Source organism: Chelon labrosus (assembly GCF_963514085.1).
Source record: "Chelon labrosus genome assembly, chromosome: 23".
Lineage (NCBI taxonomy): Eukaryota > Metazoa > Chordata > Actinopteri > Mugiliformes > Mugilidae > Chelon > Chelon labrosus.
Genome location: NC_140356.1, coordinates 14,492,189 through 14,515,966, shown reverse-complemented (window position 1 = coordinate 14,515,966; position 23,778 = coordinate 14,492,189). Strand labels below are relative to the sequence as shown.

At 40.8% G+C, this 23,778-nt stretch overlaps 2 protein-coding genes across 5 annotated transcripts; both read right to left on the bottom strand.

Annotated features, from left to right (window-relative positions):
• Positions 1 to 8,874: 8,874 nt before the first annotated feature.
• LOC311508790 (protein FAM3C-like) lies at positions 8,875 to 14,864 on the bottom strand. Of its 3 annotated transcripts, XM_084573762.1 has the most exons (12): positions 14,462 to 14,864; positions 14,119 to 14,211; positions 13,583 to 13,719; positions 13,130 to 13,183; positions 12,915 to 13,019; positions 12,627 to 12,653; positions 12,225 to 12,348; positions 10,711 to 10,769; positions 10,483 to 10,533; positions 10,320 to 10,404; positions 10,106 to 10,232; positions 8,875 to 9,784 (listed from the first exon to the last, which is right to left on the bottom strand). In XM_084573762.1, exons 4-12 carry the CDS (start codon positions 13,143 to 13,145, stop codon positions 9,695 to 9,697), a joined length of 684 nt encoding a protein of 227 aa, XP_084429888.1. In that variant the 5' UTR covers positions 13,146 to 13,183; positions 13,583 to 13,719; positions 14,119 to 14,211; positions 14,462 to 14,864; the 3' UTR covers positions 8,875 to 9,694. The 3 variants fall into 3 exon arrangements, with proteins under 3 accessions (XP_084429888.1, XP_084429887.1, XP_084429886.1); XM_084573761.1 differs by having other exon boundaries at positions 13,583 to 14,211; XM_084573760.1 differs by having other exon boundaries at positions 13,583 to 14,864.
• Positions 14,865 to 14,988: 124 nt separating this feature from the next.
• LOC311508791 (protein FAM3C-like) lies at positions 14,989 to 23,653 on the bottom strand. 2 transcript variants are annotated; one of them, XM_084573763.1, is made up of 11 exons: positions 23,583 to 23,653; positions 20,905 to 20,982; positions 19,734 to 19,791; positions 19,566 to 19,649; positions 19,405 to 19,422; positions 19,031 to 19,154; positions 17,627 to 17,685; positions 17,397 to 17,447; positions 17,238 to 17,322; positions 17,003 to 17,129; positions 14,989 to 16,109 (listed from the first exon to the last, which is right to left on the bottom strand). In XM_084573763.1, exons 3-11 carry the CDS (start codon positions 19,774 to 19,776, stop codon positions 16,020 to 16,022), a joined length of 681 nt encoding a protein of 226 aa, XP_084429889.1. In that variant the 5' UTR covers positions 19,777 to 19,791; positions 20,905 to 20,982; positions 23,583 to 23,653; the 3' UTR covers positions 14,989 to 16,019. The 2 variants fall into 2 exon arrangements, with proteins under 2 accessions (XP_084429889.1, XP_084429890.1); XM_084573764.1 differs by lacking the exons at positions 20,905 to 20,982; positions 23,583 to 23,653 and adding an exon at positions 20,735 to 20,829 and having other exon boundaries at positions 19,734 to 19,789.
• Between the last annotated feature and the right edge of the window lie 125 nt (positions 23,654 to 23,778).

Below are 23,778 nucleotides of genomic sequence, written 5' to 3'. Positions count from 1 at the left end.
GAAAGACGTCACATGTGGGTTGTTGGGTTAGCGGAGGACAGAATGTAAACAACGGTCAACAAGGCATGTGAAAATCCCTGGGTATTTAGTACAGTGTGGTAAGGAACAGAAACTGTTATACAGTTTTGAATGTCTTCCGTTGTTATGTTTGTGCAACGGGCATTGCCATAAATGCTCTGGTCTGTGGCACTGGTACATTCCCATAGAGTGTAACTTTCTATAGGATCAAATTGATGGTCAATGAGAGACTGCAGCATCATGCTACATGCAAGTAGCATATAGCATCAGCTTTTCCAGTGAGTCAGCACTTCTTGCTGTCTTGTTTTTTAAGCAGAATGTTTAAAATGTGTAACCATTTTGCAGCAAACTTTCACCACATCAGCAGCAAGACTTGCACTGCATGCTAACCTCCTTCTTATTCTTTTGGATTATTTGTTTGTTAGCAAAGCCAGTTCAGAAAAAAGGCCACCTACCTACAAAGCTTGGTTGGTTACATATTGTAATCCCGGGTTTCATGAGTATGGGCATATTAAATTGCCATAAAATGGAATCAGGTGCGGTTTTATAAGAGCTGTTTCACAAGTACTAGCAGACTGGAAGAGGTACCAAGACCTCCTTCTTATTCTTTTGAATTATTTGTTTGTTAGCAAAGCCAGTTCAGAAGAGAGGCCACCTACCTACAAAGCTTGGTTGGTTACATATTGTAATCCCGGGTTCCATGAGTATGGGCATATTAAATTGCCATAAAATGGAATCAGGTGCGGTTTTATAAGAGCTGTTTCACAAATACTAGCAGACTGGAAGAAGTACCAAGACCTCCTTCTTATTCTTTTGGATTTTTTGTTTGTTAGCAAAGCCAGTTCAGAAGAGAGGCCACCTACCTACAAAGCTTGGTTGGTTACATATTGTAATCCCAGGTTCCATGAGTATGGGCATATTAAATTGCCACAAAATGGAATCAGGTGTGGTTTTATCTGAGGTGTTTCACAAGTACTAGCAGACTGGAAGAAGTGCCAAGACCTCCTTCTTATTCTTTTGGATTTTTTGTTTGTTAGCAAAGCCAGTTCAGAAGAGAGGCCACCTACCTACAAAGCTAGGTTAGTTACATATTGTAATCCTGGTTTCTATGAGTATGGGATTATTAAATTGCCATAAAATGGAATTAGGTGTGGTATTGTCTGAGGTGTTTTACAAGTGCTAGCAGACTGGGAGCGATATCGAGACATCTCCATATCTGTCTGCATAAAAATCAATATTAAATAAATTCTTGACCTCATTTTTGCATTCCCATTTCCAGGGTTGGGTCAGATTACTTTGAAATGTAATCCATTACTGACTACAAATTACATGGCAATTTTTGTAATCAGTAACGTAATCAGTTGGATTACCAAAAACATGTAACGTAATCTGATTACTTTTAGATTACTTCAATAAATATGCACCTTAAGTAAAAGACACCGTCACAGAATTGATCAATGAATTCTCTTTTTATTTTTCTCTTTATTATTTCATTACATCTAAGAAAACTTTTTGCTCTCAGTAAAGCATTCCTTTGTGAATGAACTAAAAACTGTATTAACTAAAAACTTTATATTTATTACTAAGTACTTTCTTTACTCTGAACATATCCGTTTTTCAGACCATATCCTCATATCAACCTGTTTAACTCTTTTCTCACATCATATTGAATGTTTACAACTAAAAACATTCCTAAAACATTTTTCTATCTTTTCTCATATTTCTCTTTCTGAACATTTCTCATAACATATCCACAACATGTCTTTCAAAATCTCAAAATAAGTCTGTAAATAAGTCTGTAAACATATCATAGAACAAAAGTGAACATGTTCTTTTTACAACATATTAGGATTTTTTCACATCTAATGTTTCAAAGCTCATTAATCAAAGGTTTATTGATAAAATGTAATCAGGTAATCCCCAACAATGTAACTGTAATCTGATTACACAATTTTTGTATTTTAATCTGGGCTGATTATAGTTACTTGATTTTTGTAATCTGATTATGTAATCCAGATTACATGTAATCCATTACTACCCAACCCTGCCCATTTCACACCACCTGTATCCTGGCTCCAAATTCAATCTAGGGTGCACCGCGATGACACAAAGTCGCTGCAGTGAAACTCTGTAAGTTTTTAATGCTGTCCCCTCCTTATGTATATGTTTTGAAGCGAAGGTCGTGCGAAACGCAAAGTGATGCGGTGGAATTTACGAGGCGGCTACATTTATGGGAGAGGGCTGCTGCTCGCCTGCCAGAAAAATATAGTGCGCATTTCAGCTCTCATTGCTCACTCAGTGCTCAGCTGGCGTAGTTATGGCTCTCTTATGGCCCTGAGCCTGTAATCATTTTGATTGTTGTGTCACATATATTTATAATAGTATAATAACTCTTATCAAAGTCGTTTTGACTGGTCAGCTACATATGTTGAGCCGAATGTGGTTGATGACATGCAACAACAAAAAAAAAGCAGCTTTTAGAAATCAAATCTTACATAAGAAGGCCGTTTGAACAGATATAAGGAGTTAATACTAGCTGCTGGATCCTTAAAGTAAGGATCCACGGCTTTAGGAGGGGTGGCTCTCAATCAGGGAAAGTAAAAGGGAGTGTTGTCTAGACCGTTGCATAATGAATGAGGCAGACTTTGTGGCCACAGGAGTGGAAGTCCATCGAGCACGTTAACATTATTCTTCCAGACGGCACGCATGAAAACAGAGGAAAACAATAAGATGGAAACTGCCACTTTGAAATGTTGACCACTGCAATTGCCGTAAGGAGTGAGGCTCAAAGGCCCAACCTGTGATTCGAATGTAAATACCAGTTATCACAACAGCTCACTTTTACTTTTAACAAGAGGCTTTATCCAACTGCATCCCTAATTAAAATGTCCCTTTGTGCACTGTGTTTAGATTGACAGTAAGCAAGTCTTTATTTTTATTACCATTATTACCACCACTACATTATTTCTAGTTTATTTTGTTAAGTTCCTTCATCTTAAAACCCACAGCACATTAGCTTACATTCACCGTATGCACATGTGTTCAAGCCCAGCAGCTTGAAAGTGTGCATTTCTACTTTCTTTTGGTCCCAGGAATATTTTGCATGGAACTAAACTTCAGATGTACAGTCCGGTCCTGTCCAGTAGGTGGCGGTAATGCAGAAGACTATCCAAATCCAAATAAAAACAGCAGGCATAGAGGAGATTCAGTCCGGTATGCTGAGGTCATTGAAGCTGGAAAAAGGGGCTATTATTAGTAGCAAAACAGATTCTGATGGCCAAAATTGATTTTATGAGCCACTGTGGACATTGACCATGAGATAAAATGCTGCCAGTTAGCCCCACCTCCAAATTCTATGATTTTATGTTGTTTTGCCCGCAGGGACTTATTTGGGGGTAAAATTGTTTCTCTGGAAGTTAATTTAGTTGCTGGTTCTTGTAACTGAAATGCAAACACGTTCCTCCAAAAGTTCCTAGTTCCTGGAGAGAGTGCATGTGATGGAAAAGCATCTTTATGCAGCTGCTTATAAAAGAATCATCTTATTTATGTTGTACACAATATGGCAAAGGAGCAATCTTCCGAGTCAGCTCAAAAGAACATGCTACGCACAGTGTGCACCTCTAAAAATACAGGTTTGGGGCGAACTGGGTGTTATTATATACTGGGGAAGCAGTCTACTGGTTTGTGGTTTCCACCAGTCGAGGTTGGAGCATGTCAAAAGTGTCTGTTTTTCAGCAGCTGTGATCTGATCCACCTCGACTCCCTGACCCCGAGCCCAACGTCAAAATGAAAGGGACCTTTGTTTTACGGACAAGACCAAAGAGACCATGTGCGGACTTGAGTATGAGCCATGTTAGCCATTAGTTTGGGGTGAAAAGGTTAGCGCTATCTCGGTGCTTAGCGTGCAAGGAGTGTAAAACTTTGATTAAGGTTCCAGGTTTCCAAGAAATCACTGTGATGGGATTATATACTGTAAGTCCATGAGGAGTGAACAACACATCCACGACGTGAACGAATCAAGACGTTAAAGCAAACTTCAGACATTGGTTTTGTCTCCTGTCCGCTTCTTTGTGTCAGTTGCTTAAAGTCTCATACGTTGAGTGCATTTTACGGATCTTGTGAGCAGATCCATATGATCAGCCATCGATCCTACGTGTGGTGTTTTTCTGTCTTTGCTGAGGTCAGCAGGAAGTTCCCACAGACCAACTGAGTGTAAACACAGCTGTCTGGATCAGTGGGGGTGGGGGTGGGGGATTCACTTCGTTGGCAATTATAGGATTGGAGGTGGGTTGGAAAGCAAGGGCAGTGAGGTCACTACTGCAACTGCAGAATGAGAGGGGGGTCGCAGGGGATGAGTGTGGGGGTTGGAGATCCTGAAAGAAACTGTTGTGGAGAAAAAAAAGTTTGAGGGTGACCTGGGGCTGAAATGCAGAGCTGCATGTAAACAAGTGGGCCGGGCCGTGTCCGGGATTCAGTATCAGATAAGAGATTATGGGAGTGGTTACAACCTACAGTTAATATGAACACACAAATAACTGTGTTTACGTTAGGTTTGCCGTAGCCCTGAGCCAGGACCTGTGGTTCTGTGTATTATCCTCTAGGAATCTATCAAAGGGAACAATAGAGACAAAAGAAAACATATTCTGTTTAGAACAGTTTCTAAAGCAGAAAGGGAAGGAGTTCAAGAGGCGAGTTACCATCGCACCTTGAAGATCAAAGAACAGATGCAAACAAAAGTAGTTCAGAGAGAGTAAAATATTCAGACTTTTAATTAATGGTAAGAAATTACATGGGTCCCTACCCCTACCCCGTCTTGACTCCACCTAACTTATTTGCAAATAGACAAAAAGGTGGAGTGTTAGCGGAGCTTAGTCGGGTGGGTGATGCCTAGACAGACAGCTAGCAACCCACCTGCCACTCAAAGCAGCCACGCCCATAATTATGCATAACTTTAAGCCTTGTTATAATTTAAACAAGTGAGCTATAAATAAATTTACCTCTTTATATTTTTACTGTTACGGTAAAAAACAGCTACACGGGCATATAAATCTGTGGAGACCGACTCACGTTTGGAGCCAGCCTCAAGTGGTCATCAGAGGTACTGCAGTTTGGGGCACTAATGCGTTGGCTTTATTTTATTTAAAACACAATGTCGTATCAGTTTTTCAGAAAGTCTGGTTGTTTTTATTTGAGTTAACTAAAAATGCTTTGTCACACCTAGGTGCAGTTTTGACTTTATTCCGGTTTAATCATGCACCGCAGACAGATTAAAACTTTCTAACACTGGTTGTCCGTTAATAACACGAGGTGATTCAGCAGCAGCGGCAGCTGCTTCTGCCCACATGTGTCTTCATCCCAGACACAGAATCCCAAATTGCTCATGCCATGTGAATGTGGGAGAAAAATCTGGAAGTCACTTCGCTGTAAAACGGTGTAAGGAAAAATATAAAAGCTCGAGTATTTGGGAAGAAAAGGAACGGCGGTTGTCAGTGTCAGGATAAGGCTATACCCTGGAAGGAGTGAGACAATGCGCAGCTTTCAGTCAGTAACCACAGATCAGAAAATACCCATACAGCAGCTTAACAGGGGCTTTCGTTAGGCTCTACTTCCTGGTTTGCTATTGTCAATTTGTTGCATCTAAACCTGACCAAGATGACATCAGTATGGTTATCTACCATCTCCAGTAGCAATGCGGGTTGTTTATTAATCTTAGCGGTTGGTGGTTTAATGCCCAGTTTCTCCTCCACAAGTCAAAAAGCAATTCACAATTACAACACAACTCTTTCCATCGGTTAGCTCGGTGCTGCAACAGCTGGGCCAGATACCACACTGCAAAAATTCTACAGGCAGTTGTTTGGTATAAATGAGTGTTTGAATTTTGGTTTGTGGCAAGACATAGGCAGCAGTTTGGGTACAATGTTGATCTAACTTCACCAGTTATTCTGCTTTGAGTATTTAAGGCCTTGAGTTTGCTAGCAGCAGCCGAACTAGGGCGACAGGAAATGAGGTTTTATTACGAGGTTTATGGTAAATAGGAGCGGTTTTGGAGCTTGTTTTGACGACAACAGGAGCCCGAGGAGAGGGTCTCGGTCGGGGGAGGTCAAAGGGCAAAGGTCGGGGAGAAAGCTGAGCTCTTCGGAGGTTCTTTGAGAAGCTAGCGCTTTTGTTTAGGGGGCTGATTTATTCTGGGAGTGAAAACACTCATACAGCTTTGCACTCCGCGTGAAATGCCTCATCATTAGAAGTCTATGCGACGGGAGATACATGCATAATGCATCGCATAGCGCGTTTTATATAAGACGAGCCGGAGATGATTCACTCCTACACCTCTCAGAGCAGATACGCGGAGCTGAGAGGAGGTTCAGCCCACACCAACGCCGATCAGCATCACACACACCGCACGTACCCAAACAATAACATGCCGGCGTGGACACGTGACAGGGCCGCGGTGCATGCCGGTGACACTAATAAAGGCACTGGAACAGCTGCCACACAAATGCTGCCCCTTACATCCTCATGAAAACACACCAGGAGGGAGGGGGGTGGGTTATAAAATGCCAGAGCTCAAATGAGATCAGAGGAAAAGCTCTGGAGTGGTTTTTCAATCACTGGAGATGAGGAGGAGTGTCGAGGGGAACTCAAGACGCCGCCGGAATAAGGTACAGATGCAAAAGTGAAAAAGTGCATACACACATACATCATGACATACATCATAGGAGCAGAGATTGGAAATCCCACATATGCTATTCTACATGTGCAGCCTGTACAGCATTTCGGCTCATTATGCCCTTGTCTGGATGTTAATTATTCATTTGGCATAAATCAAATGTACTTTATCTTTTAAGTCGGGGCACATTTCCATTAATGAGGTGGTAATTACAGAGACACTGATACTAATTAGAAGGAGTGAAGCCACTGATATACATATCTGCTCCACTGAAGCACAATAATAAAAGCAGAGACTGGACATACAGGCTGGCTTAAATGGGGCAATGGCGCCCCCTGCAGGTAGCGTTAAAGCTTACACAGCGGTTGCAGCCACCAAGAATGACATTAAACTGGAGATTTTTGCATACATATAAAGAAAGATGGTGATATGGTATGAGTTGGAAGCAAGTTAGTGGATAAAAATGTCTACAGAAGGTCTTAGAAAAAGGAATAAATAAATATGTATAAGACAACAAGCAGAAATTACAGGCAGTCTTTTATTTTTTATTTTTTTGGACTCTCATTAGCAAAACATCAACAAAAACTTTTTGCACTTGACGGTGGTTTGAGAGACGTTAATAATGAAGTTAAAAAAGTGACAAAACAAGTAGAAAAGGGGAAGTATCACAAAGTTGGACATTTTGGTGCTTTCTGCAACAACAACAACAAGCCGCAAATACAACTTGCTGGTTGCAGAGAGACCAAGCAGCTATTTTAGCAATTTACTACTTTTGTTTGTTCATTTTGCAAGACAACATTTTACATCCGTCATCCCTGGATAGATGTAAAAATCTTCAAACTGCACAACACTAACAAAGTGTTACTAGTAAAAACGCGTAAACTACATTTCGGCGTGATGTGGAATCCACCTCGTTGTTACATTAGTCTGTAGGTGGGTTCAATTCGCAGTTTTCCCACATGAACTGTACACTGAAATTAAGAGAGGAAGTCACAGATGGTATGTGTGTGTATTCTAGAAAACTGGACCACACCATCTAATATTTGCATTCATAAAGCTAAGGCGAAAGGTCAATAAAGCTTAGCTCACTTGCTTCACTTCTGCTTTCCCATGCAGTCGAGAAACACTTCATTCTCAGCTACAACGTCACTACTTGCCCGATCGACCGCAAATGTCATACCCAAGTCCCTGTTCTTTAAACGAGTTCCTTCATCCTCTTCCTCCTCGTCATCGTTCATGGAGTCTTAAAGGGGAACTACTGTTTTTTACAACCTGTACCTTGTTTCCGGCATAAAATACGGTCGTTTACTCACCCATATAACTTTTGTGTAATTCATATTCCTTCGGGAGATATTTAGATCTGCGTATATCCACATGGTGGGAGTGATTGGGGCACCGAAGCACAGCCTCAAGAAACGGAACTACCGTTTTTTACAACCTGTACCTTATTTCCGGCATAAAATACGGTTGTTTACTCACCCATATGACTTTTGTGTAATTCATATTCCTTTGGGAGATATTAAGATCTGCGTATATCCACGTAGTGGGAGTGATTGGGGCACCGAAACACAGCCTCAAGAAACGGAACTACCGTTTTTTTACAACCTGGACCTTATTTCCGGCATAAAATACGATCATTTACTCACCCATATAACTTTTTTGGTCATTTGGAGTCATTCGGATGATATTTAGATCCGCGTATATCCATATAGTGGGAGTGACTGGGGGTTAGTAGGTCAGTCTACAGACCCTGGATGATGATAACAGGTAACTCCAGACTCAATGGGGAATAGCACTAGCATATCATAACAAAATACTGGTGAAATGAACGAGTTTCGCGGCAGATAATACGGTATTTAGAGGCTGTGTTTCGGTGCCCCAGTCACTCCCACTATATGGATATACGCAGATCTAAATATCGTCTGAATGACTCCAAATGACACCAAAGTTATATGGGTGAGTAAACGATCGTATTTTATGACGGAAATAAGGTCCAGGTTGTAAAAAAACAGTAGTTCTCCTTTATCTGAAGTTTCTATCAGCCCATCTCTTCCATCTCCACCAGCGTCTAGACTCCAGAGGGGGCCCTGTCCTAATCTACTACCTCCATCTGGGACTCTGCTCTATGATTTAGCTTCTCAGAGGTTTTTTTTTTTTTTTTCTCTGGTTCCCTTTCTTTCAACCAGAGAACAAGTTAATCACCAGTTTATTGATTAACACAGTAATGATTAACACTCAGGCTGATAACCAACGTTCGGTGAACAAAACAAACACATTCAGTCTGTACACAGCTGACCACTCACGGCTGATAAATGCCTCGCAGGGGCATTAAAAGAACTACTTAAGACTGAAGGGGGTAACTTAATACTCTTTCAATCCACCCACACCTGCTCACGGCAGACAAAATCATTTATTTTAAGAAATTGTAATTACAGTGTTTATTAAATTAGGATCTTTCAAATCCAGACCCTCCTCTAAACAGATATTTACAAATTTCACAGTGAATTTGGTTCATTTGGTTATTATATCTTCGAAACCTGTTAATAACAACTTAGTCAAAATAAAAGTCTCTGGAGAAAAGAAGAGGAAGTACAAAAATATGAATAGGATTATTAAGACAGGACAAAGTAAAAACGCTTTACATCATCAACAGTGCAATAATGCAACACTCGGATAAGCCTTGGGACTTATAGTAAGCCAATGATCAAAGATACCCACCCCTCTCTCTAAAGAGTACACCCTATTTACTAGTCCCAATAGCATCTAATGTATTGTAACAGAAGGAGGAGCGCACGGAGGCTTCAGTTTTCTGCTCTGATTCAAGTATCACAGCAGCATCTCTTTCCTGACAATATATTCTGGAAAGATGTTGTTTTGGTAGGAAGTTAGAAACAAAAGTTGGCAAATGTCAGCGTTTTCCCTTACTACAACATCTCATGAGGACAGAAACGGCGGAGGCAGGCTAAGGAGGGCTGACGAGGCGGTCGACATTTCTAAGAAGAGCTCGGATCAGTCTTGTCTTTGCGGTATGCAGCCTTCCATCTCCAACACTTCGGGCCAGCCCTCGAATTTGTTGGTGTCTGCGCTGTTCTTCACGTGCTGAGGAGAGGAAAACCAGACACACGAGCTCAGTGAGTTTAACAAGAAACAGCCCGCATTGTTGTTACAATCCAGCCGTCACAGCGAGCTGGTCTCACATGGCTGAAAGGAAGCGCAGTGCAACAGATAAATTCACGCTACAAGGGTGGGGAGTGTTTAACCCTCTGATAAGAACATGTAGCCTGAAGTTCACACCAAGGGTGAGCATGTTCTGTACGTCTATGGCTTCCTCCTACACCGTCAGTTCCTACACAAACATGTCGCAAAACATCAAGAATATTAATATTAAGCAGATGTGAACAGTTTTGTGTTTATTGTTACCTGCTCAAACGGACTCTTGGTCTTGATTCCTTTCCCTCCTACAAAGATCCAGTTATCCCGGAAGCCCACATTGCTGATGGATGAGCTGCCCAGATCAGCGATTAATTTCCTGGCTTCATCGTTCAGTCTAAAAAACAAAGGAGGGGACTTATGTTATTGTCAGAGATAATTTTAAATTGACCGTGTAAATACATCGCAGGTGAAATGTTCTTACTTGGTTGCGGGATCATCAAACGACGCCATCATCACGACCGTCCCCTCTTCGATTTCGTTCAGGAATTTAATAAAGGGAGCCACATCTGTGCAAGGGCACGCACGCGTTAACACAGTGTGCGTGTATATTTTCAAAAAACGAAACAGATGTGAAGTATACTAACCTCCTGCCCACATATCAAAGAAATTTGTCTTGAGAACTTCCCCCGTTCTCCCTATGTGGAAAAAAAATATGACAATTTATTCTGCATCAAAAGCTGCACACACGTTTCCTCTTCATCAAGCAGTGGTTCAGGGCTATGTGTTATATAGTCACAACTGATAACATATTATGGTTCAGAAATCTGTCTTTGAGGCGTACCACTCAAGCTGATAACATTACACAACGTTACCCTCAATCAGGGCGATGTTGATTCCTCTCCCCACGTTGTTCTTTACTCCGCTCATTACTCTGCAAGAAAGAATAAGGGGGCATTTAAATGGAGGGATACGTCACATGAACTTAAGGAAATGACAACCTTAAAGTAGGGACACTTCTAACTGACATCAAACAACAAGTGGCAACGAAAACAGACTGTAATGTTGCCTCATGGTACTTGTGTCTGGACCATAAATCTGCACAACGCGTCGCCACTCCCTGACGGTATTTTCCCCGTTAATCCGCTGGTCTACAATGTATTCATTCATTCATTCAAAACATGTGTGTATTTGAATATTCAGATGTGATGCAGTTAAAGAGAAGAGAGCATTCAACATGTTGAACCAGCTGAAAAGCTGCAGATGGAGATCTGCAAACAACCAACTGTCGGCTCGGCATGTCACAGCCCTCAGCCAACCGAGAATCGAGGCTGGTGTTTAAACAGGAAATAATGTAAAAAAAACAATGGTATTATAGTATAATAAATATAAATAGTATGAACATAAACGCTTAAATCCGTCCTTATAGCCACGAACTAATTTAACCTATTAAATAGTTATTAGGGAGGTACTGAAAACCAATACTTTGGTACAAAGCCTATATCTAAATCCTGAAAACTGAATGGTATGCAGCCAGTGACAAAACAAATTTTCCCCCCATCTTTGTTTGCAAATGGCGTTAGCTTCTCCTTTTGTAACAATGCTCTTTACATGTGGTTCATACAGACCAGTACCTCTGCTTGTTTAGGCTTTCGTACCTATAGCAGTAACTTCAAACATCAGCGAGGTGCACCTAATGACATTAGCAAGCAATGGTCCTACATGTCGAAATACACTGACTATAAAGAGTATTTAGCCCTTGGATGATTTTTCCCTTTTATTGTTGTTATAATTGAAATTATAGTGAAGAATAATAATAAAAAACCTCTATTCAAGGTCAAAGTAAAAATCATTTCTACATAGTAATGTCAATTAATGAAAAATATTAAGTGAGAGCATAAATATCCGGCATTTTGTCAAAATCACAGCAAAGACTTTGTGTGCACTTCTGGACACCGTAGTTTTACTCCAAACTGCTCGAGGTTTCACAAGGATTGGTCGCGAACAGCACTTTTAAAGTCCTGCCACTAATTCTCTAATGGATTCACGTCTAGGGTTTTACTCGGCCGTGCTCCGGTCATTGTTTTGCTGGAAAATAATTATTTTCCTAAGTCGTAGACGAGAATTTCCCTATAATTTGCATCACTCATTTTAACCTTTAGCGTTACAAGCTGCACAGGTGCGGCCAAAAAGCATAAACAAAGCTACCACCACCACCACCACCACCGTGCCTCACAGTGGGAATACTGTGTTTGTGGTGATGTGCCGTGTTTGCAACATGATACATTTGATACATTGTTTGTACAGACAACCACATTCCTGGCACTGTGACAGGATCTTAAATAAGTAGTTCTTGATGAATTAAAAGCTATCTCGCCCGTTTACTCACAGTTTGTCCTCCAGGCATATTCTGGGGCCGACCACGCTGGCGGCGCCGCTCGTCATCTTGAAGGCAAAGTGTCCTACCGGGCAGGCCTTGGTCAGCCCACACTTGTGCTTGACTGGCTTCGTTGCTATGAAATACAAAAGCGAGTTCAGCGTCAAGTAACGCCCAGCGCAGTATCCGGTAACAACACATTGTTATTGTTCAGAAACAAAGAAGACAGCTCTACCAAAAGGAATCTATTTACACGCTAAACGCTAAGGCTTAGCTCACACAATTAAACTAGACGACACAAGCTCAGCATTACCATTCTTGCGACGGCTGGTATAGAGAAATAAAAAGGTGGAATATGCATCAAAAAAATTTAAACAAAGTAAAAACGTAACATCATTACTTGAGGATACTTACGGCCTTCGATGTCCGGTATAGATCTTGCTGAAAAACAAAAAATAAATATATATGTGTGTGTGTAATGACATTTACAGTAGGCACCTATATGTTATGTAAACAGGCACTCCTTTCTCTAAACACAGCAGCTTTTGCAAACAATGCCCAGCACAGATGAATAACCAGAGGGCCGTATTTGATTTCTGTAACCTGAAGCTACATGCAGGAAACACTGATATACATGAATGTATAAATAAATAAACACAGAACCACATCCTGTGTGGTGCTGCTGCTTCAAACGCTACTCACAAATCACTTTGCTTAGTTTAAAATCCATATTTATCTCCAGCAACTCAAACGCGAGGAAGACAGCCAGGAGGAAAGCAGAGATGAGCGCTGCTAGCTTCAAGACCCCTGGGGAGGGAAAAACATCATAGCTCGTCACCTTTACCCCCAATATATAACGTGGAAAAACGTTTTTTTTTTTTTTGGTGTACAGGGTTGAGAAGATCATCTTGACTTACCGCCAGCTCTCAACATCTTAGCCGGTCTCTTATTTTTTCCTCACAGCTAACAACCTGTAGTAACACACACGTTATCAGATTGACTACAGATGAATAAAGCGATGTCAACTTTAGCTAGCAGTGTACGTTGTTTGCTAGTAAATAAAGCAGGAAAGTTAGTTGTTTTTACAAGTTAACGTGATCACAGCTTTTTAAAATCAACTCTTCTTATAAGGCAGAGTATTCCGCTAGCGTTATAGCTCACTGACTGATATTTTATAACAACTTGGAAGCTACACTTTTTGAAAAGCTAACCGGCGTCAACTGTAGCACAAAAATCTGACGCTAACTGGCGCGTGCTGTCACACTTCCTCGTTTCTGCCTGTCTTTGCCAACGGACACATTAAGTAACCGCAGTGGAAGATTAAAGTAGTTAAATGCACGCATTTGGATAAATATTCACGTCCTGCTCACCCGTTCGGTTACCACCGCGACCTCGACACCTGGCGCTGCTCACAGATAACACCGCGTTAACCGATAGCGCCGCTCACTCACGTCATGACAGCTGAGCCTGAGCTCCGGACGAGGAACAGACGGTGTGAGGTGTCACTCTGTCGGAAAAAGCAAACACGGGGACACGGTTCCAGGAAGTGGTTCAACTCTGGCACAGGCACAGAGTCAGCAACTCTCTTAGATAATATTTCCTGTTTGACAACATTTATTTATTTTTTTTTTAATTATCACTTAGAAAAAAATCCACACGTACAAAAGAAACCGTATTGTTAGACAAGTTTCTATCGCAAAACACATTTATATCATTTAGTAAAGCTGTCACAAAGCTTAAAGTCGTATATTTGTGCACTTTCGCCTCCAAATTAAACAGTTTTACTCTTCTGAATGTATTTCAGACGATTTGTCGAAATGAGAAATATATTTATTCCATTTAAGTAGTATCACTCGATGGTATTTTTTTTTGTGTGTGTGTGAGTGAGACGTCTGTCAAAACTTACCACCAACTTCCTGTTCTTTCTTCTTCGCTGCTCCTATCTGCAGCTCAATCATCACACAGGTGGGACGGTGAGTTACAGCGCCACCAGTGGTTTCTAAATGTAAGATTCAAAACACAAATATGGTACATTTTAATCATCACTGTCGTCAAGGAAAGAAGAGAGTTTTACAAGAATGTATCCAGCAAATCATGCTCCCCACCTAGACTGTGTCTCTCTTCTTTAAATCATTTTATTTAGCAGCTTAATGAGTATGGTGCAATGTCTGTGTAGGTCCAATACAGTCTGACGTATCACGTGTACTCTTCTCTATTGCACAAAGCAGGATAATTTACTTCTTACTCACCACAAAGCCTCACCCATTTCTGCACACAGACCACAGATCGCATATGTAACCTGTAGGTCACCTTGACACCCAGGACACAGACGTTTTTTTTTTCTTCGACTCACCAGGCTCTGTGGCGAGAGCTGCACCACAAAACTTTGAGAACCCCCTTTTAGAGGTCCTGAAATGTAGGCAAAAGTTAAAAGTAGTTTTTTTTTCTCTCTCTCTCCTGTCCTCTATGCACTGAGACATTATAACCATGGTGGTGGTTGTGGGGGGGGGGGGGGGGGGGGTCAGGAACATTTAAACCTGCAGTTTTAAAAGTATGTACTGACTGGTCATCGTTGAATTCACCAATCAATAACCAGGACAGTCACAGGCAGCCTCGCTAAGATGGGGCCAATGGCCGTGGCTGTTGCAGATATTACATTTCTTGAACAGTAGATGCTGCTATAAAGCTTCATTTTCTTTCACATTGAAATAGTATTTAAACCATGAGAGTGAATTCATTTGTGGATAAGAATGACTGCTGAAGATCTAGGCACGAATCAACATGCAGAAATCTTTAATATTAAATCATCAAGTATTAAGATCGGAAAAGGCAGAGTTAAGGGTTTTTCACAGTAAAAAATTCAAAATTTATATATATATATATATATATATATATATATATATATATATAAAGAGAGAGAGAGAGAGAGAGGTATCACAGTTTTGTACATGTCCGGATCTTTCTGCATTTTGCTAGTCATCTATCTTAGATTTTTAATTAGACTGTGTCATGTTCAAAAATTGTGGTGGATTTTATAATTGTGGTAGGTTACAAAATTCACAGTCTTTTTTTTATTTGGTCATAATATCTTTAAATGTCCTTAATAATAACTTAACTGTCAAAATAAATATTAGTTGACCTAACACAATGTGGAACAATGGGAACATTATACAGGTTCGATCAAACCAAATGGAACACAAAGGTGTATATAAATAGACATGAACTACAACTATTCAGCTACTACCCCATGCTATGGCAGCAAATGGTACAGTCTCCAACATTTAAGCCCCACCCACATCCTTTTTTTTTTTTAGCTTTCCCGGAAGGACTACAAGGTAACTCAAATACAAACAAACAAATTAACACAATTAACAGGAGAAACAAAGCAAACAAATGGACAAGTTGGCAATACGGGCTCATAATGTGTGCACGCCATGTGACATTAAATAGTTTAAAGCAAATAAAAGCCAAGTTTGAACAAACTGTTTACCGTGAAACCTCCATTTCAATCAGCGACAGCACAACAATGCAACTCTGTCACAGATTATAGTAAGCCAGTAATCAAAGTTATTCCCCTCTAATCAGTGTACTCTACTTACTAGCTCCAATTACAAGCCCCAGTATATATTTTATGTATCAAAACAGAAAAAGTGTTTGAAGGCTTTCGTTTCCTGCTCTAAAGTATCCGAGCAGCTCCACCTTTCCTTCGAGTATCTTCTAAAGAGATGTTGTTTTGGCAGAAAGTTTTGGAAGCAAAATGGACTTTCTTCAGCCCAAAGAGGCACAACCACTACAAAAGTGGTAATATCAGTCTTGTCTTCGCGGTACGCAGCCTTCCATCACCACCACATCGGGCCAGCCGTCAAATTTGTTGTTCTTTTCGTCGTTCTTTAAATGCTGGGGACGTAAACACAAGACACACGCAGTGTGCTTAACTGGCAGCTTGTCTGAGTTGTCCAAAAGACAACAAAATGAAAACAAATGAGAAGGCTACGACAGAAAGAGTACGCTCGACTGACGATGTAAACAGGGTTGGAGTGTTTTTGACTCCACAAGACCTCTAAAGGTGTGTGCTGTGGTATCTGGAACCGAGACTTTTGCAGTAAATCCTTTAAGTAGTGCAAGTTGCGAGGTGGGGCCCCCATGTGTCAGACTCTTTTGTCTTGCCCATGCCATAGATACTTGAAGATCCTTAATCTGGGAAGTCAACACCTTGAACTCATCGTGCTCCTCAAATCCTTCCTTTTTTCATAGAGACAGGAAGTATTATTCTGCTGATTGAAACCATCAGGGGATAGCAGTTGCATGAAAGGGTGAATATGGCAATAGTTCTTAGGTAAGTGGTACATGTTAAAGTAACATCCACATGAATGGCAGGACCCAACGTCTCCCAACAGAACATTGCCCAAAGCACTGCCTCTGCTGACTTGCCTCCTTCCTGTAGCACATATTGGTGCTATGGGAAGAAGTAACGCACAGGCACTTGGCCACCCACGTGATGATAAAACTTGATTTGATGGCCCAGTCCTTTGAGCTCACCAAACCAGTTCATCCTCAAATATGCCCAAGATCTATGAAGGTGTGTCTGACAGGACACGATTTGTTGTTATCTGGTTGATTTTGTTGTTTAATTTAAGTATTTAGACAGAAAGAAAGACAAGGACAATATTGCTTACAGTTCTTAGTCAGAAAGGGAGCAGATGTTGATTTTCAAGGATTCAAGGATTCAAGGATTCAAGGATTCCTTTTTTTTTTCTGCGTATTTTTGCGTATTTTGTGGGTATTCTTACCTTTTCAAATGGAGACTTGTTCTGGAGTCCTTTTCCTCCTACAAAGAGCCAGCTGTCCCGTTTATCCAAATCTTGAACATATGTGCTGCCCATCTCACCAATTAATTTCTTGGCTTCATCATCGAGTCTATAAGACAAAGCAGACTGTTATTATTCCCTGGCTACATCTGCAGCAACACAATCAATGTCAGAGGAAATGTATCACGTCAATACGTCGTAAGTGAAGCGTTCTTACTTTGACGCGGGATCATCAAACGAGGCCATCATTACGATGGACCCTTCTTCAATTTCCTTCAGGAATTTAATAAAGGGAGCCACATCTATGCAAAGTCACACTGGGTTAACATGCATGGTTTTAAGAGTTGAAAACAAAATGGTTGGGAAGTATACTCACCTCCTCCCCACATATCGAAAACCTTTGTCTCGTTGACTTGCCCTGTTTTCCCTATGTGGTAAAAAGATATAATTTACTCAGCAGAAAAAGCAACAAACACACTTTTTTTCTGTACGAGGTACAGATTGTTGGTAGTAGTTCAGTGCTATGTGTTATATCACTACAAGTGAATACGTATTGTGGTTCAGAGATCTGTCTTTGAGTTGTGCCACTCAAGCTGATAACGTTACCATCAACTACAACGATGTTGATTCCTCTCCCCACGTTGTTCATCACATGACTCATCAGTCTGCAAGAAAGAATAAGGGGACAATAAAAGATAGGGTACTGCTTTAACGCATACAGCGCATGAACTTAAAGGGGAACTACTGTTTTTTACAACCTGGGCCTGGCATAAATTACGATCATTTACTCACCCATATAACTTTTATGTAATTTGCAGTCGTTCGGGAGATAATTAGATCAGCATATATCCATATAGTGGAAGTGACTGGGGCACCGAAACGCAGCCTCTAAATAACGCATTATCTACCTTGAAACTCGTTCATATCACCAATATTTTGTTATCGTATGCTAGTGCTATTCCCCGTTGAGTCCGGAGTTACCTATTATCATCATATGATGAGGTTTTCTGTCTTACCTGTACTTTGTACTGCTAGTTTTTGGCAACCTGATGATAACAGCTATCTCCGGCCTTAATGGTGAATAGCACTGGCGTATGATAACAAAATATTGGTGAAATGAACCAGTTTCGCGGCAGATAATGCGTTATTTAGAGGCTGCGTTTCGGTGCCCCAGTCACTCCCACTATATGGATATACACAGATCTAATTATCTCCCAAACGACTGCAAATTACACAAAAGTTATATGGGTGAGTAAACGATCATATTTTATGCCAGAAATAAGGTCCAGGTTGTAAAAAACAGTAGTTCCCCTTTAAGTTGCACTTGAATACACTGCAAAGACTACAGATGCATATACCAGTAGGTGGCAGGGAAAACCGGAAGACCTGGGACTAGCTAGGAACCTGAGCAGAGCTTCAAATGTTTGTCTAAAGTCTATTGATTCCAGATGACAATTTCCCTGTCGTTATTGAATGTTCGGATGTGGTAACAGTCAAGAGAAAAGAGACTAATTGACTGGCTGAAAAGCTGCCGTCAAGTGTCCCACTAGTGACTACGGTGCAGGAGACACCTCCAAAGCTATCGACTGCCCAACAGCAGTCACCGGCTTGGTATGTCATGTCATTTTTTAGGAATGTAACGAGAACCGGGAAGAACTTTGGTTCATAGCCTACGCAAAAATCCTGAAATCATAATGGTCTTGTCTTGTCACCTCATTCAATGAGATCATTGGCCGAAATTCAAGTAGAGCGAGTCTCATTAGTCGCAGGTTTTCCCAGTCGTGCCAGCCAGCCCCACCTATTCTAAAAATGCTTCTTACACATTGTTCAGATAATAATGTGATCTGGGTGCTTCTCATGATATCAGTAGGCAAAAGTCGTTACTGGAACTATAAAATCTATGAGAACTACTCTGCATCTGTTGTGCTTCATAAAAACAAAACATTAAGAGAGAAGCTATAAAAAGTTAGAAAGTCTGCCTGTTTGTCTGAAAGTTGTCCCTTTACTTACAGTTTGTCCTCCAAGCAGATTCGGGGCCCTATCACATTGGCTGCACCACTCGACATCGTGAAGGAAAAGTGTCCGAAGGGACATGGCTTGGACAGCCCACACTTGGGACTGACTGGCTCTGGTGCTGGAAACACAAAAGGCCATATCAGGTACCAGCCACTCCAATCACACCGATCTTTTCACAAACAATGAAGAGAACTCAACCAAAATGTCTGTTTACATGTTAAATACCAAAGCTTGGCTCACACAATTAAACTAGACGACACAAGCTCACCATTACCATTTTTGCAGTGGCTGGTATAGAGAAATAAAAAGGTGGAATATGCATCAAAAACACATAAACACATTTAGCATCTTCATTTGAGGATACTTACTGACAGCCATCTGTTTTGCTGAAAAGCAAAATAAATATGGTGAGATTTTAAATGGACAAATTAAATGACCTTCAACAAGGTGGGTTGTCACACCTGAACCCGAACACACTTTCTACATGAGTAAACACAGACCCACTTAATCTAAAATAAAGATTGCTCACAAAAGAGTTTGAAATCTGTCTTCAACCCGATCAGTTTGAAAGCCACGATGAAACCCAAGACGAGCGCTGCTAACCTCACAAGAGCTGGAAAAGAAAACCATAACAACGCGTGAGCAACACTTGTCAGATAATTTAGTGCACAGCTTTAAGGAGATGTGCTTGACTTACCCGAAACTTTGGCCATATTAGCGCGCTGCTTTTTTCTCTTCATACCAGCTAAAAACCTGTACCAATAAAACACATAATCAGTTTTTCCTGTTGTACTTATTTAGTTAGAACATAAAAAAGGGGGTCCATTAGGTGATGTCAACTTGATCTACCTATCTGTGTAGGTTATACCACATTACAAAGACTTTCAGCAATAAATGGAAAGAAAAAGAAGAAATACAATTAAATAACGCCAGTAAACCACACAAAGTTAGTGATAGTCCAGGCAACGGCTGTGGTGTCTGGCAACAAAATGTTGTTAGTGGGGGGGCCTTTGGGTCCAAGAGTTGAGGGGAGGGGCCTCTGTGGATCATCCCACAGATACTTGATCAGTTTGGGATCTAGTGAATTTGGAGGCCAGGTCAACACCTTGTGCTGTTCTTCATGTTTTTTGTGTATGTGCCTGTGTCAGGCTGCATCCTGCTGGGGGTGGCTGCTCCTATCGAGTGTCATTGCTATGGAGTGGGGGTGTCTGGTCTGGTCTAGGTGGGTGCTACATGTCTAAGTAACATCCACACCATTGAATGCCAGGTCTAAACGTTTCTCAGCAGAACGTTAAATTGTCACAAGATGGTCAATGTTATTCACTTCTCCTGTCAGTGGTTTTAATGTTGTGGCTGATTGGTGTATATTCTCTTTTTTTTTGGTACTATATGAGAGTTAAATTATCTTTACACATGTTGAACTCAATCATAACAGCGTTTAGATTTGAGAGGCATATAAAACACCTTGCTGTATGAACAGTTGAAGTCAGACAGTTTACATACACCTTAGCCAAATACGCTTTGACGGTTCAGGTTTAAAGTAAACAGTTAACTCTCATAGCTCAATAAGGAACGTAATTTAAGAAGTGAATTGTCAGAATAACGACAGTCCCAGCGGGTCAGCATTCACCAGAGGACATTTGTGGTAGTTTTAGAGCCTTTCAGAGCCTTTCTGGTTACGTTGACGTTGTGACTCACTTTACTGTGAATATAGATTTTTGTTCCTGTTCCTGTTTCCTGCGGTGTCCTCACATGGTCCTTTGCTATTGTTCCGGGCAGTGTTATGCAAGATCACATTAAACAAGAACGAGTTCAAAGTTCAGTTTGGGCATATAAAAGTGAACCATTCATTTTTTTTTTTTTTTACCTTTTTTTCGAGCTTTTCTTGTTCAACAGGATCTCGGACTGAGCTGCCCATCCATCCCCGGTGGGGTTGCCAACCGTCCCTTGAAAAACAGAATTGTGCCATATTTAGAAACAAAAGTACGTGTCTCGTATTGAGCTGAAACTATTTTAGATTCTCATGATACTACGGGAATCAAAGTGTGTAAAATGTTAATGGCATTAATGAATAACAGGGCGCTTTATATCAACATTTACGGTAAACGTATTCCCAGGCTGTCTCCTGCTCTGTGGCCAATGAGCTGACAGCGGGAATCCCGCTCATCTCATTGGTCGAGGTACTGTTGCTTGCGAAGAAGATACCAGAAGACAACAAAGCAACAACTTTTCCTCACACTTTCTGTTAGCACTTTTCTTTTTACGCTATTACAAGAGGAATATTATGGTGGCAGTAAAGGTCAAAACACGACATTTTACAAAACGCAACAACATTTCAGAATAGGAAAGGGTATAGGGACCTGGTAGGGACAACACTTCTTGTTTCTGATTGGACAGAATGGACAGTGTAACGTAATTTCCTGATTCTAGTCCGCTTTGTCCGTGCACATATTTTAAACCACGTTGGAAAGAATGGAAGACGATATGGCATTAATAGAGGAATATTTTGAAAGAGGACATCGTCATGACATTAACATGTCCCTCGGAACCCTGAAAGCACGGCAGAAGGAGTTAGGACTGAGGAGACGGGGCAACTACGTCCTCATCGTGCGTCCCCTCTGCCCCTTTAAATAATGCCAATGTCTTTCCATCACAGTGTCTACACTTCCATGTAGCTGACCATTCACAAACCGTCATTTCTTGACTGGCAGCGAAACAACCAATCACATCAGTTTATATTTTAGCACGGGTTCTGTCCAATCAGAAACAAGAAGTGTTGTCCTTGCTCTTTCTGTAATCTCAAATGTCATTGTGTTTTGTGAAATGTCATTGTTCTGAAATGTCATTTATTTCTGAAATGTCGTTGTGTTTTGACCTTCAGGGCCACCGTAGAATGTTCTGCTTTCTATAGTTTTATATTAATTTATACAGTTTTAAGTTACGCAGGACGGGTTTCTGTTTAAGAAAGATATTTATTTTATTCTGTTAATTGTGTTATTCATTCATTCATTCATCTTCTGTAACTGCTTGTTCCTGTTAAGGGTCGCGGGGTCTGCTGGAGCCTATCCCAGCTGTCATCAGGCGAGAGGCAGGGTACACCCTGGACAGGTCGCCAGTCTTTTGCAGTGCTAACACAGAGAGACAGACAACCATTCACACTCACACTCACACTCACACCTACGGCCAATTTAGAATCACCAATGAACCTAACAAGCATGTCTTTGGACGGTGGGAGGAAGCCAGAAAACCCGGTTAATTGTGTTATTTTGTAGTAAAATTAAATAGTTGGATAAGAATTTGTTTCCCATGTGTTCATATTACTCTAAAATATGCATCTAATTCAATTCAGGTTTAAGTCAAATAGTTCAAAAATCGTTTTACACACAAAAAAGGGCTAAAAAAAAAAAAAAAACAACAATCACCACGCCAGGAAGGGTTTTTCAAGGAGTTGGCAACCCTAATCCCCATATTCCTCATATTTTTTTCCGCCAGGATCTGTACTGCTTTCTTGATTAACTATTAACTGTATAGACTAATAAATCACTCAACTGTTTGTGTGGATAAGTTGTTTGTGCGGAGCCGGAGGCGGTTTCTGTTTGAGCTGCACCAGCCATGCTGTATGCCATAATTCACACCTAGGCCGCGGGCTGTCGTAAAACTTTTATTTTTTTCCTGAACGGGGGCGAACGTCATTATTTTCGTCCAGACTGAGATTGAAACTCACATCTACGATCACAGTTGGAAAAATGACTTGTTCATTTCACAATTTTTTTTTTGTGAAATATCATATTCATATTTCATATTAATATGAACATGCGCAACACTAGTTCCGGGATTGATAGCACTTTTCTTGCCAAAGTACGTTCGTTTCTACGAGCCAGAACAAATCTCCGTTTCGAGCGGTATGACGGCTTCAGGCAATGTGGGGGACCAATTGCTTTTTGATTTTAACAAAGAGGTACGTTTGAAGAATGCACCTGTAGCTGCACCTCCTCCAATTAGCCAGTTAGAAGCTTCTAAAGCAAGGGCACGATTTTCTGGAATTGTCCCAGCTTTATCTACAACTGTGATACAGTGAATAGTTTACTGACATGGAATCTGTGGAGTGGTTAAACAATTAATTGTAATTCATTTTCAGTAACTGCTTGGGCGAGAGTAGGGGTACACCCTGGACCGGTCCCCAGTCCATCACGCGGTTAAAAGGGTTAAAAAAAAATCTTAAAACCAACCCATGCCCATTTAATTTCTCCCAATTCTGAGTTTCGATTAAGATTTCCCTTTGCATGTAATCTTAATACAGTTGCAAAATACTTTCCTTTTACTGTATGTTGGTACATTTTATGTTTGTTAAATTTATCCCGTGTAGTAGTGCGTAATAGTGTATGCAAAACGTCCAGTTTTGCATACACTATTTACGTTTAGCTGTTTGAAAGAAGTTCTAAAATAAAAACATTGTTTAATATAAAACCTAGTAATGACTTACACTAAAATAACTGCTCCAGAAGTTTAAATAGTTGCACAACCTATAACAAATGTTCATTCTCACCTGGTCCGTCAGGTCAGCACCGTGCTGTTGCGTGTAGATATGCGGCGGTTTATGAGATCGATTGTATTATGACACTCGAGCCATTAAAGAGGAGTACATGGTTGAGAGGTGCCACTCTGTCAGAAAAACAAGAGACAAGGCTGGACTTGCCTTACCCCCCCCCCCCCCCAAAAGATCACAAAGAGTAGTGCACTGA

Bases quoted from the DNA above. Each gene is read 5' to 3' on its own strand.
- LOC311508790 (XM_084573760.1), bottom strand. The intron at 12,654-12,914 runs GTGAGTAGCGTT...TTTGTTTTTCAG, and splicing joins TAAACTAAGCAAAGTGATTT to CAAGATCTATACCGGACATC. The intron at 10,770-12,224 runs GTGAGTAAACGG...TCTTTCTTGCAG, and splicing joins ATATGCCTGGAGGACAAACT to AGTAATGAGCGGAGTAAAGA.
- LOC311508791 (XM_084573763.1), bottom strand. From the start codon at position 19,776: ATGAAGAGAAAAAAGCAGCGCGCTAATATGGCCAAAGTTTCGG. The intron at 19,650-19,733 runs GTAAGTCAAGCA...TTTCTTTTCCAG, and splicing joins TAATATGGCCAAAGTTTCGG to CTCTTGTGAGGTTAGCAGCG. The intron at 17,130-17,237 runs GTAAGAACGCTT...TTTGTCTTATAG, and splicing joins TTTGATGATCCCGCGTCAAA to ACTCGATGATGAAGCCAAGA.